Raw genomic sequence first — 18,968 nt, forward strand, 5'->3', positions numbered from 1 at the left:
GATAAATAAGCAAAACTCAACAGTAGTCATGGTTGTTTAAAAGCTAGATTGACATAGGAATTCTGAAGAATATTTTATTGCTGAAATTATTTACAATTTTACAACACATGATGAGAAAAAGCAGGCTTTTCCTTGGTTATTACTGCTGTTAAATTCTCTATGAAATGTAATGTCAAATTTCTTGTATCTAGGAAGTCTCCCTGTCCCCTGCCCTTGGCATATTACATCTCAGGTCAATAGAGTTGAGTCAAGCATTTCATCACTGATCATGGTGTTTAATATACTTGTCAATAAAAATCATCAGTGAATACTCAAATCCCCCACCTTTCATCTCTCACACTCTTACCCTGTTATTTAGGGACAATTTGGATTAACCCATGATTGTGCAATTTTCCAGATGTAAGCTTGACTCTTATTAGTAATTCTGTTCTTTAACAAAGGGACTAATGCCTCTGAAATGAATTTTTTTGTTTTTCATTTATGAATTTTTTTTTTTATTTTTCACAAATGAAAAATACTATGAGCATTTCTTGTAAAACAATGAATTTCAAGAGCCACTTTGTAAATGCTCATTCAGTGTTAGTTATAATGATTACTCTTTGGGAAAATTGAGATGGGTGCACTTCTGTCAGATGTGGAATATGTACATATTCATATAGACACACACACGCTTTAGCAGATACCATAGTCTTGAAAGGTTATACCTCTGTTCAGGTCCACAAGTCATATATTAGAATTTCAGTTACTCTAAGTCAGTCATTTTGTTTGCTTCAACAGGACCTCCCCTGCAACAACAGACAGACCTATTTACTAATGTTAATGTCCTGAGATACACCAGACATCACCAGAAATATTTGCTACACATTAATTGTGTTTAACTTGAGAAGCTTTGCTCCAAATTCTTATCAAACCTCGACAAATATTTTAATTTTTATTTACCCTTGTAGATTTTCCTGGAAATTGTATGTACTCAATTTAAATCCTCAAGCTTGGTTGTGGGGTAGCGATCTAACTTTTCATATTCCCAAGATGACTAAACTTTTACCCTACACTAGTCAGTTTTGTTATTCATTAATATTTAATACACTAGTACATATGCTCTAATGCAAGCAGGCTAACCTTCTATCTAATCAGGACACCTAGTCTCACTGAACTTGGTTTACTTGCGTTATCTATAATACCCACACTCTATATTACTTTGACAGTTGAATATACTGTAGGTGTGATCCCAGATGTAGTAAACGCTTAGTGTTCATTATAATTATAAACTCAGAAGAAGAAGAGATATAAATAAACTAGGCTAGAAGGTTTAGGTCGAGAGAGCTAAGACTTGTTTTGGGTTTATTTTGGGGGGGGGTAATTCTAAGCACTAACTAGCTATCAGTGATTAACCAAAATATTTAATGTCTTACAGTTGTTTGCAGTTACACAAGATGTGTATACATGTAAACAGCTGTAAGAGAATAATGTTTGGAAAGCTGACCAAGAAAGCGCAACGTTAAGTGTCAAGGAAGGAAGGCAGACAAAAGAGCCCATGAGTTGTGAGGACACAGAAAGAGAATAGACAGCTAATCATTTTTCTAGTTCCAACTATGTTACAGGGTTTGTTTTTTTTCTTTCTTTTATTGTGGTGGATAAGCGAGAGGGTAAAACCCTAAGTGAAGCTCCATGGCTTCAGATTGGCCATGATACAGAAGTTCACTGAGGTGGATAGTGTCTGGGACTGCACAAGTTTTCTCTTCCCCTTAACCTAGATGTGTAATGGTTTGGAAAATTTTATAAAATTAAAATGATAGATGTATGTGCTCTTTTCTAACTTAATGTCATATAAATAAAGGAAGGCCTTAATAAGACCACATGAAGGAGAAACAGGACATGCATTAAAGAGCAAACTCCTTGAGAAACATGCATAGAAATTATTACACTACAAATGAAGAACTATTGCTGTTAAAGACCATGAATAAGAAAAGTTTATTCTAGCTGTAAGATTGAGAAAGCTTTCCTGAACACAGTGGCTTCTGAACTCATACTTGAAGCATTCATAGAGACAGAGAACAGTGCAGAAAGGAGACTGGAGGAAATAGTTCGAAACAGACAAAGCAGAGAGACAAAGGGAATGCAAAGCAGGTCCTAGAGAAAATGATTCATCGAGAATTACTAAGGACTTACAACCAATGAGATAGGCAAAGGGGCTTGCAAATCTCAGAAGTCCTCATTTTTCACTCAGTAGAAATGAAGGGCATGCAAATTACAGAAGAGAGGAATGATCTAGCTAGTACAAAGCTTTATAAGCCAATCTGAAAACTCTAGAGCAGTTGTTCTCAACCTTGCTAATGATGTGTCCTTTTAATACAGTTCCTCATGTTGTGGTAACCCCCCAATCATAAAACTATTTTGTTGCTACTTCATAACTGTAATTTTGCTACTGTTATGAATAAATGTAAATATGATATGTGACCAGAGGGGTTGTGAGCCAAATGATGAGGACCACCACTCTAGAAGCAAGGAACTATGGGACTGGAAATTAGAAGTCTAGTCTAAAAAACATGATGAGTGAGTAAGAGGCTTTGATGCCATCAGGCACCAAGAAGAGAGGAGATAAATAAGAAATTTTCTAAGGACAAAATTGGAAGACTGTAACATTGTTTTGTTATGGGTGACAAGAAATAAAAAAAGCATGAAATCTTAGATTTCAATGTCAAAAAGATTGAACATGCAAGGCAATGTTCTGTGCTTTCTTTAAGCCTCAACAAAGAGCCTTAAAGCAGCTAACTATTTCTCTAAACATTATGGCTCAAACAATAACTTACTGGAATCCTCACATATTTACTCATATTTGGCAGAAAGAAAATTCACTGTCAATTATGGAAACCTTCATTATTATATCTTTACCCTCCCATATTTGCTTTTTTACATAAACACAAGGTTCAAGAATATCCTATGAATATGTGTTTCATGTGCTTGTGTGTGTATAGATGTAAAACTATGTCATGAGGGACTATCCAGTCAATAGATTCCTAAGGGATCTGCACATGTACTTTGGAATTGATTCTTACAGAATCATCAGTTATGACAAATCTCTTTGGATTAGTATCAGGCAGTCACCCAGTGAATATGTATGAAAATAGAAAAGGATGTATTGTGAGTTGAGAACCTCAAGTGTCAACACAGAGGATAACTGTGGTGATGAGAAGGTATCTTTTTCTAGGACTAAAAAGTTAATGAGAATAAATATAAGCAGCAGACAGTCCACAGTGTAAAGACTAATAAATGAAAAGTAAATTGAACCTTAAATTGACAGAGCCAACAACCTAGGAGAAAATTATTTTAGAAGAGACATTTCTAAGTAACTCAGTAAGCCATGAAAATATCACATAAGAATTCCATTCTCAGATGAGTCTTGCATGTATAAATCCAGACCCTTCCTCAAGATATCCCATTCTCTAAAGCAAAATTGCAAAGCATCTTCTACTTGAGGAGTCTAAATACCACTTTCTGCTCCAACATAGACTCATTATTCTAGTGGAGGCATTAAATGCCCTAATATTTAAGAGAGATGAGCATAACTCCTCCAAATAGCATGCTCAATGACAAACACATGAATGTTATGAGGCATTTGGATAAAAGGGAAGGATAAAAGGAAGTAGCTCCCAGAGGGACCAACATCAGAGTACTCTTCTCATGTTTAAGTCAGGGGAGGAGGTGAGCAAATTAAATGTAGACTAGTGTCCTGCACTAGCTGAGTGTGGCATAGTGAACAAGGAAAGCCAAACCAGTAACTGAGCCCATAGGGAAAGAAGCAATGCGCTTGTATCTAGGAAGGAAGCTAGAGCATACAAAGTAGCCAGATTGTACATGGGGACTAAAACATTGGATCTCAGCAGTTCAGTTTCCACCTCAGCTGTGTAGATGCTGATAGAAGGGAAAGAGGGGGCTTTGCTTGTTGTGGTTAGTGTAGTGGGTGTTCCTTACAGATACTTACCTCCCAGAATGTGGTCAGGAAGGTTTCCCATATTTTGATTAATATCAAGTTTAGGTAGATTATTATTAAAGCAAGCACCACTAAACAATGAATCACCCTAGGAAAGGAATGAATTTTAACCCATCTGTATCTTTAGCACTCCTCAGTAGCAAATATATAGTTTTAGTACAGATTTCTAAATGTTTATCTTTTTCTTGTGTGTGTGTGTGTGTGTGTGTGTGTGTGTGTGTGTGTGTGTGTGTGTATGTAGCCAGAAGTTTTCTCTGGTCCTGCAGAATCTCTCCCACCCATGTCCCACAGCCACTTGGTCCCAAATAAACACACACAGGCTTACATTATTTTTAAACTATGGCCATAGCAGGCTTCTTGCTAGCTAGCTCTTATATCTTAAATTAACCCATTTCTATAAATCTTTACTTTGCCAAGTGGCTTGTGGCTTATCAGTATCTTTATATCTTGCTTCTCCTGGCAGTGGCTAGCAGCGTCCTCTGCCTCCTTTCTCTTCTGTCTATCTGTTTGGATTTCATTCCTGTCTCTAAGCTGCCTTACCATAGGCCAAACAGCTTTATTTATCAACCAATCAGAGCAACACATGTTCACAGCATACAGAAAGACATCCACAGCATGTGTGTGTGTGTGTGTGTGTGTGTGTGTGTGTGTGTGTGTGTGTGTGCTATATGTTTATGTATGTGTGTGCCTTTGTGTGCTCATGTAGAGGCCAGAAAAGGAGGTTGAGTGTCTTTTTTGTATTTTAATTATTGAGATAAGGTCTCTCATCAAAACTGAAGGTCATCATTTCAGCTAGGCAGGCTGGCCAGTGAGCTCCCAGGATCTTGTCTCTGTCTCTTATTGCTGGGATTGCAGGTATGTGTGTCCACATCCAGCTTTTCTTGGGGATTCAAACTCAGGTCTTCACAATTGCATAGCAAGTTCTCTCACCCACTAAACCATCTCCTTATCCTCAATAAAAGACTCTTAAAAGAGAAGAAATAGCCTTCAAGGGGCAGTCTATAGTTTGTCTAATACATTGTGAGATTTTCTTTTTCTCTTTAGAGAAGAAATTCTCAGCATGACATTTCAAAAAGTTTACAATAAGATAAAATAGTTTAAGACAAATAAACAGAAAATGAAACAAAACAAACATGGAACCTTCGTGGAACTCAAGTATAACGGTAAGTAAATTCAAGGTTTTAAAGTGAGTTTTCAGCCCTTTGGATATCAGGGCATTTGTGGAAAGAATTGCTTGAAATATAGACGAATAGACTGACTACTTCCTAATTGCAATCATTTCCATTAATGAAGTCAGAATGCAACTGAGTATTGTGTTGCACATCCAAGAAGTCACATCCTCCAATATCTCCAGGGTCTTTCTGTGGCTTGGGAAAGGCTTGTTTAGGTTATGATAGCAACAAATCTCTTCTGTTTGGGAACACTTTCAAAGCAACAGCCTGAACTTTATCTCTTTTTTTCCCTCCTCCTCTTTCGTCTGGAGACAGTACTCTGCGTCCTCTAATTCCTAGTAGAAGCATCATATGTATCCTGTAAAATTCTCATTTGTACAGTTACCACAGTAAATCACACAACTGTGGCTTTTTGTTCGCCTCTCCACCTCTTCAAGAGAAAGCTTTCACATAAATCAAATGTATTACATAATTCAGAAAAGCAAAGTTGTTTTTTAACTCAAGTAATTTCATTGGCTAGAACAAAAACGAAAGAAAGAAGGAAGGAAGGAAGGAAGGAAGGAAGGAAGGAAGGAAGGAAGGAAGGAAGGGAGGGAGGAAGGAAGGGAGGGAGGAAGGGAAGGAGGGAGGGAGGGAGGAAGGAAGGACATCTCAACGAAGAATCACATAGCTATGCATGTCTGTATTGTCTCCTAGCCTTACCCGCTGTAAAGATAAGCCTGTAATGGCAAACATACTTATCTGTTTGTTCCTGGTGTCATTGCTTTTAATTATCTCTTCCTCTGGTTTCCTGTGACCCTCTGACCCTTTATTTCGTTGCCTTGGAGCTGGAATCTTCCTATTTCACCAAGATAGTTTGCAAACAAATAATAAAACAGGCATTTAAAATTTAAATTAAATATCTTATATAGGATTCTACAAAACGTTAAGCTATTACTTCTCAAATAATGTTCATTGCATATTTTAAACTATTTTTCATTAAGTATGAATTTAAAGGCAATACTGGAAAAAATCTTTTCAAGATGAAATGGGAGGAAAATTCAAGATCTAGATAACAGTCTGCCCACTTTGTGTGCAAAGTGACACCTGGGTGTGACAATCCCACAGAACTTCCATCTGTTATTTCTTCATTTACCCTCAGCTGTTTCAATAATGTGACATTGTTCATTGTTTCTCAATCTTTTCAAAATATTTCTTCTTCCTTTTCTTTTTAAACTCACACCATCATGGTTACATAACAAACAGTCACTATTCTCCAGCTAGGCAACTTTGTTTCTCTGAGAAGAGAGGAAAAATATTAGCAGTGGAAACATTTCTTGGGGTCAAAATACCTTCCAGATAATACAAATAAGAACATAATTTGTGAAAGAAGAAAAACAAAGGTGAGTTTCAAAAAATGGGAGAAATACAGAGGTAACTAGAGTTTCTTCCAAATACAACTTTCTAAGGACATTAATGAGAGCTGTAAACTGAATACATTTTGAGAACTACTAAACAGAATAAATATAAGATTGTCTGCCAAGCTTCTAAAATGGAGAGCGAGCACAGTAAGCAGCATTTACAAACATAACGCTTTGTTCCCAGTATGTCAGGGCAGTGGTGTCCTAGGACAAAGGGGCATGATATTCTAAAAATGTCGAGCTCAGTTCAGGTTTGACATCATATCACAAAAGTGGCAGCACATATCTACAGAACACATGCAGCCAGTCTTAGGACTCTTGTCTGTCCCAAATTATCAGCCATTCTTCACACAGGGATGCTTATTCAGCTCTGGGTGCTGGCCAGTCAGGAAGGCTCCCTAGTCACAGAACATTCCAGAATACTTCAGGCCCTGCCTGTACTCACTCTCTCAGATTCTAGGTGTCCTCACCTTTCATTTGCCATCAGAAACCTTCTTTCTTCAAAGGGCACTCTTAAGTAAGTGGGCCACCTTCCTTTTCTGTCACTGTGTTTCCCATATACCTCTTTTTAAGGCTGGGATAGTCAAAATTGACTACATAGAAGAAAAGTAAAGAGTTTAAGAAGACATTGATTCCTTTCTCTTATCCAGAAAATTTTACTCCTAACACCTGCTATCAAGGTTAGTATTAACAACTTGAGAAGGTCTAGAATCACGTAAGAAACAAGCCACTGAGTGAGGGATTATCTAGATGATGTTAGCCCCCAGCCATACCTCTGAGGCATTATCTTGATCAGTTTGAGATAAAAACATCTACCCTAAATTATGTGGTACCATTCCCTGAGCTTGGGTCTGAGTTCATTGTTCTCTGCTTCCTGACCGTGGATGTATTGTATGCAGACATCTCAAGCTCTTGAAGCCAAGACTGCCTCTTCAGGAAGGACTTTACCCTTGAACTGTGAGCAAAAATAACCCCTTCTCCCCTTCATCAGGGAATTTTATCAAAGCAACAGAAAAAGTAACTAAGACACCTGTGCATTTGGATTTTTCTTTCTGAGTCTCTGATGATTTCAAGGTACAGCCAAAGCCAACAAGTATTACATTGGGGTTTCTGGTAGCCTGTGTAGATCTACATCAGAAAACAAATGTATTTAAGAATTTTTGTTAAGAGGAGAGGGCTTGGTACATGATTCAGTGAAGGCATTTGCTACACAATCATAAAAGCCTTAATTGGGATTCCCCATAAGCCACACAAAAGATGACATGGTAGCTCAACCATTTGTAAACTCAGCACCTCTGTGGAGACGGGAGGTAGAGATGGGACAGTCGCTGGAAGCTCAGTGACCAGGCAGGCTAGCTCATGCACCTGAAGAGCATCAGAGCTCCTGTTCACCCACAAGATGAACAATGAAGGATGACATTCAGTGTTGTCCTCTGACCTCCATATATGGACTCTGGCACCTTCACATGAACATTAACACTCACACATGAGTATTAGCACACATGTGCACACAAATATGCATACACACAGAGAGCCACATAAAAGAATTTTAAGAGAAAAAAATCACAATCGGAGGTACTAAACCTAACAGATATTTATATAAAAAAATCAATCTATTCTTTAAATTCCTTTTTGATAGGCTCACACACAGAAACATACAATCCTCCTGCCTTCAGCTCCTGGATACTAGAATTAGAGGTGCATGTCACCAGCTAGGCTCAGAGGCTGTTTTGAGGAAAAAAAGGGAAAGAAAGGTTTGGCTTCCTTTTCCAATGATTTTCTGGTATTATTAAGAGCACTTCCAGAGCTTTAATTTCTAGTGTGTATTAATTTTCCAGATCCTTCTTTTCTAGTGTGTATTAATTCTATCAGTAGAATTAACTTTTTGAAGAATCCTTGAATTCTATCACTCAAGAAAAAAGACCCACCTCAAGTTCTGCACTAAAATGAACCTGGGAAGCTTTAAAAATACATCAAAGCTTTCTATCCCAACACCTGCTGAACCAGTATCTCTAATGCTAATGGTGGGAGGTTTTTTTTATTATTTTTCTTTTGTTTCTGTTTTGTTTTGTAAGCTATGATTCTGACAATGGAAAAAATATCCATTCTGTGTGTCACTGATTCAAAAGAGAGGTTATCAAATTTGTAGCTTTTACAAACACATTTGCTTTTTGCAGTGATATTTGGGACAGATCAGGAACAGAAATCACTGCCACAAATATATTATATAGAGAACGTATTTGGAAAAAAATTACTAAACATTAAACCAAGAAAAATGCACATTATGCCTACGACTCAGCTACAAATCTAATGCATATGAGAAAACTCTGTTCCCGTTGCTTCTCCCAAAACTGATGTTCCAGGTTGGAGGATTGATAGAATTAGAATTGAATTGCCTAAAATTATATAATTAATTCTCCAGCTTCCATTAAAATAATTAATTTCCTCAGGTGTGTTAGCAAGTTACTTAATGAAGATCAATTATCCAAAGGAGCTGAGAAAACATGGATAGTCATTATCAGTAAAATAACTATTGTTGTAGGCAATTAGGTGAGACTACTTAAAACTTGAAACTTATTAAAATATTTTAACTAGGTATCTAAGGTATGCTGTCACCTGGGAGTCAGGTGCACCACACCTGACGCAAGGTCCACCAACACCCATCTGGACCTCACTGCTCTGTTAATAATTGTCCCTGTCCTCAGTAATCACTTAGGCTACTTTACAGCTTGCAAGATTTGATGATCTACTTTCCCTTCAAAGGATGAATAAACGAGAACTGAATTAAGGAAAAGAATGATCAGAAGAAAAAAAAAAAAAAACAGCCATAAGCACGTGTGGAGAAAGCGTACTATACTAGTTCGCCCATCTCTCTCTCTCTCTCTCTCTCTCTCTCTCTCTCTCTCTCTCTCTCTCTCTCTCTCTCTCTGTGTGTGTGTGTGTGTGTGTGTGTGTGTGTGTGTGTGTGTTCATGTGTATGGCTCTTTGATATCATGGCCTCCCACATGAACCCTGAGCAGGTTGTATGACTTTTTGTCTTCCCTGTGGAGCAGTGGCAACATGACTCAAGAGGATTCATCTGGAGCCTACGGGGGAAAAAAAAAAATGCTTCCACTTCTGCTTCCTACAATGATCGTGAGAATTTGTCCAGGCTATTCCAAGGAGAGATGTTAGAGATGCAATGCAAGAAAGCTTAATCGTGTAGCCAAGGATCCCTACACCATTCACCCTGAGCAAATGCTCCACTTGACAACAAGCACACAAGAAAGCCCCACTGAGCTCAAGCCCAGGCTTGTGAAGATCAGTGGGATCCTTCCACCCCACTTCAAGCCCAAGATGAGTGTCATCTTCAGCATTGTATTTGGGGAATACTTACAAATAACAATAGCTAATGTCATTGTCTTCAATGATTGATTGACCTGGGCCCTCTTCAAGAGCAGCAGGTGCTCATAAGTGCTGAGATCTCTCTCTCGCCAGCCCCCGTTTCAGTGGTATTGCTTTTTAAATTTATATTAGCCTCTCTGTGTGTGTTGACTTCATGTGCGTATGTTCACCACATGCATGCAACCCAAGAGAGACAAAGAGTGTGCCAGATTCCCTGGAACTGGAATTACAGATGGTCATGAGCCACCATGTAGGTGCTGAGACCAAACCCTGGTCCTCTGCAAGAGCAGAAAATGATCTTACCCAGTGAGCCAATTTTCAGCCCCTCTTTAAGTATTTTTAAAGATAAGAAAGCAATTATCTTCTGTTATTGATCACCACAAGTATAACTTCATTTATTTGTAAAACTGTGCTAAACTCATTCTAAGTTTGAAGCCTTTGGTAAGTACATTCTTACTTATGAAGCACATTTTCCCAAAAGTTATGAGGAGCATTACAGTGGATTCAATTTTTATTCTACCCAAAGGAATCTTCTAATTTTTTTTTAGGAAAGTCAATCCCCTAATTCATGTAATTTTCATATAACATGGAGGAACTGTGTAAAAAAGATGCAGATGAAAATGCCAAGGGTTCTTTTTACAATGTTTACAAACAACCAGAATAAGTTCAACCAAATAGCAAGTACTGAGCTATGGACCAAGAAATCTGCAAGTCTTCCTTGTTTGGTTTAAGTGTTCCACAGAAACATCACTGCAGAAGGAGACATGAGCATTTGGCAACTTCATTAGAGATCTCTAACAAACAATTGTTCCCAGATTTTCACATATCCTTACTTTCATCCAAACTTTTGATTTAATGATATAACTTAAAAGTGAATTGACCTAATGAGACTTTCTGTTCTTTCCTCAATTGGAACTTGTAAAATTGTCACTGTCCTGTGTTAATGACACAGCTTTACTCTTTCATTATCATGGATTCTTAAATCAATTTGTTTCAAATCCTTTGATCCTGAAAATGGTCAAATTAAATAGTAATATTTTTTAAAGCTGAAGTAATTTTATGCTAAAAGCTCATAATTTCCCCAGGCCTATTTACAGCCAGTTAATAAATAATAATAAAAATAGCTATTCTAGGGCTCAGTGAGCATGAGCATGAGAAGCCAAATTCAAATCCTCACTCTATGGCAAAATGTCAGACGTGACTTTACATGCTTGTAAGCCCAGCTCCATGGTGCTGAGACAGGCCTGGAGACTTGCTATCCAGCCGGCCTCGCCTAAACAAGAAGGTCCAAGTCTTATAAAATAAAGTGGAGAATCAATTGAAAAAGACATCCTGCTGTCAACACACGGTCTTCTCCACATCTGCACAAAGATAGCACCCACCCCCACACACGTACACAGACAAGTACACACACACACACACACACACACACACACACACACACACACACACACATTTTCTGAAAATATCTTCCTAAGACACCAGTCTTGAGACACGAAAACACTGGAAACGAACACCAGTTCAGTTGAGAAATAAAGTCTCTTCGTAACAGAAAGCATGGTTCTGGAGGGGCAGGAAGAGATATCGCAAAGACAATGCACAGAGAAGAGCGATTGGTCCCTTCTGATGCTCTGTGGCTTCTTTCCACCTCCAGCAGCTCCCATTCAGGAAATGTTGGATTTTCCTCAATTAGCGCTCATGTCCAAGTAGTCGTAATCAAACTCATAAATAAACTGAAGCTTTCCCATGAGAACAAACTGTCAAAACTATGTTATGTCCAGGAACAGAACTGAAGAGGCTTGTTTTATAAATACTGTAGACATCTTTAAAGTTATCCGCTGTCTACAGAGCCACAGGTCATCTTTTAACAAGCATCCATTGGTATGACTTTCTGCTCCTGATTTTTACTTAAACAAAAGCCACAGAAGGCTAATTACTTAAAATGTAAGCATTTACAGATGATATGAGACTATTAAATAGATTATTTTACGTGAATAATCTTGATTTTCCTCATTTCAAACATTCCAGATCTTTGAAAAGCCATTTCTAAACCATACCAAAATAACCTCAAGCATAATCAAGCTGTCTAGCCTGTGAAGCAAGATGTGTACAGCTGAGTAAGAGACACTTTCCCATGTTTCAATCTGCTCCTGGTTCTTGGCTCCATGAAGGATCAATTTATATTCATTCCTTGTCCTCTATATACAATGACACTTAGCTAGCAGCAGTAACACCCTTGACCTACACAACAAAAAGATTAATTTTTAGTAAACATAACAGTTTTAGAATACACTTGTTTTGTTAAGTAGAATCATGCTCTACAGCAGCAGTTCTCAACCTGTGGGTCATGATCCCCTTGGCAAACCTTTATCTCAAAAAATATTTACATTATGATTCATAACAGTAGCAAAATTACAGTTGTAAAGTAGTCGCTTAAATAATTTTATGGTTGTGGGTCACCAGAACATGAGAAACTGTATTAAAGGACCACAGCATTAGGAAGGCTGAGAGTCACACCTCTGTGGTGTTTTGTACTTTAAATTCATTTCTCGGTGCTGGAAAGATTTCTCAGGAGGTAAGTGTTTGCTGCACAAGTGTGAAGATCTGCAAGTGGGCCCTGGCACCTGCATGAAAGCCAGTATGGTGGCGTATTCTTGTAACTCCAGTACTGGTGGGAAGACAGCAGATCACAAGGGTTCACTGAGCAGCAAGTCTAGTTAAAACGGTGAACACCAGGCTCAGTGACAGACTCTGCCAAAAAATAAGGTAGACAGCTATAAAGAAAAATACCTAAAGTCAGCCTCTGGCTTCTATACATGCACCAGATATGCCTCGGCAATCACACACACACACACACACACACACACACACACACACACACACACACATCTTTGTATTAGTATTTTCCACCTTAATATAGAAAGGTTTAAAAAAAAAAAAAAACCCTAACTGTAACTGTTCTGTTCTTTATCACCTACATAAAAAACAGCATTCACATGTTTGAGAAGTCTAAAACTAAGTTTCCAATGACTGTCTCCCTCACAAATTCATGTGCTCATTTTCTCTCTTGCTTTCCCAGTTTTCAAGACAGGGACTCATGCAATCACCATGCCTGGATCTCTCTTTTATAACTAATCAAATTTATAAACACATCTTGAAGGCGAAAACTGAAGAAAAAAAACATTTACAAATATATGATTATATTTTGTTTATATTATACTTTATATATGATTCACATAGAGCCATATCCTTAAGAAAACATTGAATAAAAGAAGGATATTTTATGTATTTTACCATTTCATCAGTTGGCATTAATACTTAATTTTTTTCTATGTAATGTCCTTGTACTACAATGTATTTTCCTCAAAATTATATATTTCTGGTGTAAGGTACTCAAAAGAGATTTCAATTAAGTAATACCAAAAAATTTAAGTATTTATGGAATAAAAACATCCAGTAATGCCACATAACTGCTTTAAATTTTCAAGTGAGTTTTTTTGTGTTTTACACTATTTGTCCAAGTTATTCTTAGTTGCACCACAACTCTGCAGGAAATGCCCCTACCTAAAAAAATCAGAGCACGTGAGTTTTGTCTGGACTCCTTGCCTGGAGAAAAAAAACTACTGTAGTCTGGTACCCTCTCTCATTAATGTTTACAAATCTGAACGAATGGGTTGTCCTTACATGTTGGCTTTGATAATGTTGTTTATACACTGAGCTAAAGCATGGGTATAAACAACAATGCTTGTACTCAATAAGACTTTTGGTATTAAATATATGGTAGGTATTTCAAATTTATACATAACCTATTTTATAATATTCCTTTATAAACCATAAACCTCAGAACTTTCCCAATAGACCCGCAAACAAAATTAAGATCTTTTTATAGGTTTTCTCATTCCATCCTACTGCATTCAACATTTCTATGTGAACGGAACATGTCTGCCAAAACACACTCAGAATTCCACTGTTAACAGATACTAGTAAAAATAAAACTTTTGAAAACACATAAAGAGAAGAAACAGCATGTCCTACAGGCTGGGAGTCTGGGAAGATCGCAACATGATTTTCATTAGTCTTTGGCCCTGGCATCACCGCCCTTCAGTGTCTCAGATCCCAGATGAATAGAGCAGTCCTCATTGCTAGGGCTGACGAAGAACTATTTGTGTAGTTTGATTTTGTTTATGACTTTCTTAACGGTACTTCCAATGGAAAATCCCCACAAAAATAACTTACCCATTTTTGAACTCTAAAAGAGTTTCAAAGGTTGTCGCTTCCAAACAACACAAACATTTAACCTATAAGAATCCTTACAGTTCACATTAACCATCCACTTCTAGGAACTACAATGGGAAAAATTCACATGCAATAAAATTTGGGGGTTGTGGGAGAACTTGTGAAGTGAACCAGGAGGTGATTTCATAGCAAAAGCTATGCTTAAACTCTGCATGGCAATGACATTCGAAAAAGAAACAGTCTCACAATTGAAGCTTCTTAGGGGAAACAGTTTTCCTGGTATCAGGGACTAAGGTTGGTCCATTGCATGCACTAAAGAAAGTTTACTAAATAATATGAATTTGATAATATTAAAATGTTTTCAGCAATTATTTTGCTGAAGTTACATAAGGGTCTTTCATGTGATTATCTTAAATTTTGTAATATTAAAATATAAATTGATGACTCTCAGTAAAATGATAAATGAGGAAGAGATAAAAGTGTCAGATATCAGTCCCCAGAGAAAATCCTTTTGTTGATACAGAAGAAAGGTAACTTGAAAAGCCTACAGCCATGTGTGCATATAAGGTCTCCCTTATTGATGGATGGTTTTACATCTTGGATTTTAATGACCCATGTAACTTTCTTTTGTAAGTGCTGAGATGCTGAAATTTGTGTTGTTGGTTGGAAATACACAAATAACTGTTTTGTGATGGTGTTTCTTCCTATAAAATTGTCATATGGAAAAATTTTCAGCAATTATTTTGCTGAAGTTATACAAGGGTCTTTCATGTGATCATGTTGAATTTTGTAACATTAAAATATAAATTGATCAATCTCAATAAAATAATAAATGAGGAAGAGATAAAGTGTCAGATATCAGATCCCAGAGAAAAATGGGGTTTACGATATTTATCTGTGTTGTTTCTCTAGAGCAAAAGAATTGCTGTTTCTCTGCATAAACTTGAGTTATAAGGGCACAGTCGTAACCACGACGTGTTTCCAGGAAGCACCATTTACAAATACTCTGGGATCAGCAGTCCCATTGATCCCAAAGATACACACACTATTCATGAATGAGATAATGCTATCTCCTGCCTTGATCTTCTTTGCCTCACATAGCGTGGAGATGTACGTACGTATGCCTATTCCGAAGAAGTCCTTTATAAGAGGATTTGATAGCCTTACTATGTGAAATACTTTGAGAATTCTCATTGTATGAAACCTACACATTCTTAGAAACAAGATCTAAATTATGTCATATTCTTCTTAATCCAGCCATAGGATGTCAGCATGCACCACACATTACTCCAAAACTTGCTTATTTTTTCCACTTAATGAATTGTTTTTAGTTTCTTAAATTTACAGTAGTCATGCTGATGTGAAATTGACTTTAATTCAGTCTCAAAAGTGAATTTAAAATCATTTTTCTATTTTCTCTCTCTAAGATCACTTAAATGCCAGAATAACTCCTAACGTCTGTCTCTCCCAGGTTACTAAAATAGTAAGGTACCTCCTGTAAGGTACTGCCCTCTGAGTGCCATGCTCACTAAGGTAGATACAAGATAATGTCTCTAGTGAATGTAAAGCCTAACAGAAAAGTACAGGTAAGTTGAATTAGAGCCACAAGTTTTACAGGAGAAGCCATTCCTAGAGAAAGAAATGTGGAATTCCAGAATAATTCCAAACCTTACCTGTCTTGACAAAACTTTAAACATATTATTTATAAGCAGCTGAGATACTATGCCCACAAAAGCTCTGTTAAATTTATGTGGTCCCACTAGCACATATGAAATAGATTTTCTTATCAAGTGGACAGATAACCAGAGGCAACCCCCTTGAGAAGCAGAGAAACAGTCACAAGCACATTAAGAAAGAATGGTCTGGAAGAGATTGCTAAAAAGAAAAGTCAGGCCTGGAAAAAAAGATATTCCAGCAAGAGACTCTAAATAACTGGAGGATGTCCAAGGGGGCAAGGTAGCAAGAGAAAGAGCATGAGATAAGGGCAAAATAGCAAAGATTAGAGTTTGCTCCAATTGCCAGCTTGCCTAAAAATACAAAGAGCTATCAGGAAGTCAGTGCCCAACTGTGCTTTCTCTGAGGAATTATGACTAATTACATGAATCCTTTAAGATAATGCCCATCCCTCATCATCACCAAGTGTAGTAGAAGCAACCACAGGGTCCATGTGCCAGTTGATCAGTAAATCTCACCCCTATATCTAACCTTGACCACTTTCCTGTACTGTCTTTAAACAACTGCCAGCATGAAAGTATGGCCTCTTCATGGTAAACAGGGGGATTCACCCAGATCACCAGGAACATGAAGCAAATATCTAAAGTCACCATAGTTTTTTTTTTTTTTTAATTATTAGGGAAAAAAATTTACCTTTCACAAAAAGCCAGTTCTTTGTATTTAAATAATGTAATTGTAGAGAAGGTGAATCCTAACAGCAACAGTGCCTGAGCATATTAACTTAAGAGGAGTGAAGAGGATGTGACATAAAAGCCTTCTGCCTCCATCCCCAAATACACAGAAGAGATGGCCAGGTGGGTCTGCCTCTGTCCAACACACCTAGCTTTCTGAACAAAAAACAGATCCCTGTTCGAGCAGTTCTTGTAACTACCACGAACATAGAAGAAAATAGCGATTAATATTATGTAGGGTTGGAAGACCTCCAAAGTAAATATCCATTTTGAGGATACTTTTGCATGTTTGAATAGTTATTATATCAGTTGCTTTGCAGTATTTACAGCCACACACTTAAATAGATTTCAAAATGTTTTTAAACAGATTTCTAGAACTGTGTTAAGCATTACCAAAGTATACTATTTCTACTAATGAAACTGTAGTAATACTTACTTAGTGTATAAAATGGCCACATTTGATGTAATTCCACTCTTTAAGATCTACTCATACTCAAGAAGAAGTAACTATAGGAGTCCATCCCACAGATTTCTATTACTCTGAATTTTACCTGCATCAACAACCAATGGCTACAACTTGAGATTAACATCTACTGTAGTTAACATTTACTATTTTTGTATGCTTACAATATTCTGAGGGGAGATAATAGAAAGTTGACATTTAACTCCTTCGTTTTGAGAAGCAGAAATTGTTTATTTTTTATATTCTTAAAAATTATTCATTTTCAATACTAACTTCTAACAACATATATTGCAACATATAACTAAACAATCAAGCTAAAAAAATTAGAAACCAGTGCTCCCCCATACACCAAATAAACTATATTATCTGAGTCCGTTCGGCTACGCTCTTAATTTCCTGGTCATACATACTTCAGCCCTCCTCTTTGCCCTGTTCTTTTCCTAACTGCTCACCACCTAACATCCGCAAAGGATCTAGAAAATGTACATTCCAGTTCAGTAGCTATCATGTTCAAATTTATCTCAGAGCACATTACTTCAGGAAGACCTAGCATTCATAGCACAGAAACCCTGCCCTTGAGTGCAATCGATTCAAAGAACTAAGCACAATATTTTCTGATTAGAAGAGTGTGCAGCAGCGCTCAGCAACAGATAGAGATTGCACAAGGTTTTAAAAGTTTTTCCAGAGCTATGTCACTCATGTGCTGGAATAGCTAAGATGTTTCTTAAAACACATTTTGAGAAGTTGATAAGAGCTTATGTACTGAGCTTCAGAAAACAGAAAATAAAAGGATTTCTTTAGTTTGTACGGAGTTAAACTCGAGGCGCTCTTTGTTGCTCGGCTGCACTTTAATGCCACATTCCTCAGGTTGAAGATGGAGAGAAACCACTGTGGCTGACAGCCCCAGAGCCACCTGGGATGCAGCGCGACTTACCTAAAGATGGGTCTTTGGAGATGTTTCTTCCTGATTGTGACATACTCATCCATTTAAAGATGAAGTTTCCACTTCTTCCTGGAAAGCACTCCAGAAAATCCAGGGAGGGAGCGTGGCAGCTTATCCTGAGCTGCTGTGCTGCAAGGAACCCAGAAGGAAAAAGTAGTTTCCTCTTTCTCTTTTTGGGTGCTGGGAGAGAACTTCCCTGTTCTCTGCCAGCCGGGCAGTGTGTCCATAGAGGCCACATAAGACAGGCACGCTGGGGCACTCCCCCACAGGGCAGGGTGTGCAAAACCCACCAAGAGTCACGTTGATACAGGCCAGAGAAACACACAGGACCCTCGGAAACAGAACAAAACAAACAGAAATCTTCCTACCCCAAGCGACACCCAGGTAGGAGTTCCCCCTAAGTTATTGCAGCCATGAGAACTCTCCTTCCACATGCTGGTCAAGCCGGCAAGGCTAAGTCCCTCCCTGTCTTTAAAACAGCCTGTTCTGAGGCTCAACTTTTTTTCTTCAAAATAAAAGTTGTACAGCTGGCTTAGCAGTCCCAAGTGAATGCCCTCTGCAAGTCAGTCCTGTTAAAATAAGAACTGTATATGAATTACTGGAGAAGGATGGGCTGGAGTTGCCACAGCTGGCTTTGCTTCAAGAGATTATAATTATTTTACAATCTTGTTTTAATTCACGCTGGATGAAGTGTGGGGACGAGTCATCATTTTGGACACGTACAACCTAATATCCTACACCGAGCTGAGGTTGAAGATGCCATTTCAGCTGATAGAAGTCCCTGTGTGTTGGCCAGAGTCCAGAAGTTAGAAAAACAGGCATTGCTCAAGTCTGTTAGTAAAAATGTACCCTGTTGCTTCTGTCCTCAAATGCAGTTTTCCAACTATGAAAATAACACTACCAAAACTAAAACAAAACACACACACATATACACACAAATACATAAATGATGGTTATATAAATAAATAAACCAA

At 37.7% G+C, this 18,968-nt stretch overlaps 1 protein-coding gene across 7 annotated transcripts in view; it reads right to left on the minus strand.

Annotated features, from left to right (window-relative positions):
• Pde1a (phosphodiesterase 1A) overlaps nt 1-18,968 on the minus strand; it is a 277,056-nt gene that overhangs the window by 172,575 nt on the left and 85,513 nt on the right. Inside the window, exon 2 of one of the 7 annotated variants that reach the window (XM_036184585.1) lies at nt 17,986-18,123. The exons of the other annotated variants lie outside the window; for them this stretch is intronic. Within the exon in view, the coding sequence (XP_036040478.1) occupies nt 17,986-18,038 (53 nt within the window). The 5' untranslated portion in view covers nt 18,039-18,123. The remainder of the gene's footprint in view (nt 1-17,985; nt 18,124-18,968) is intronic. 7 annotated transcript variants of the gene reach the window in all.

Source organism: Onychomys torridus, chromosome 4 (genome assembly GCF_903995425.1).
Source record: "Onychomys torridus chromosome 4, mOncTor1.1, whole genome shotgun sequence".
NCBI classification, from domain to species: domain Eukaryota; kingdom Metazoa; phylum Chordata; class Mammalia; order Rodentia; family Cricetidae; genus Onychomys; species Onychomys torridus.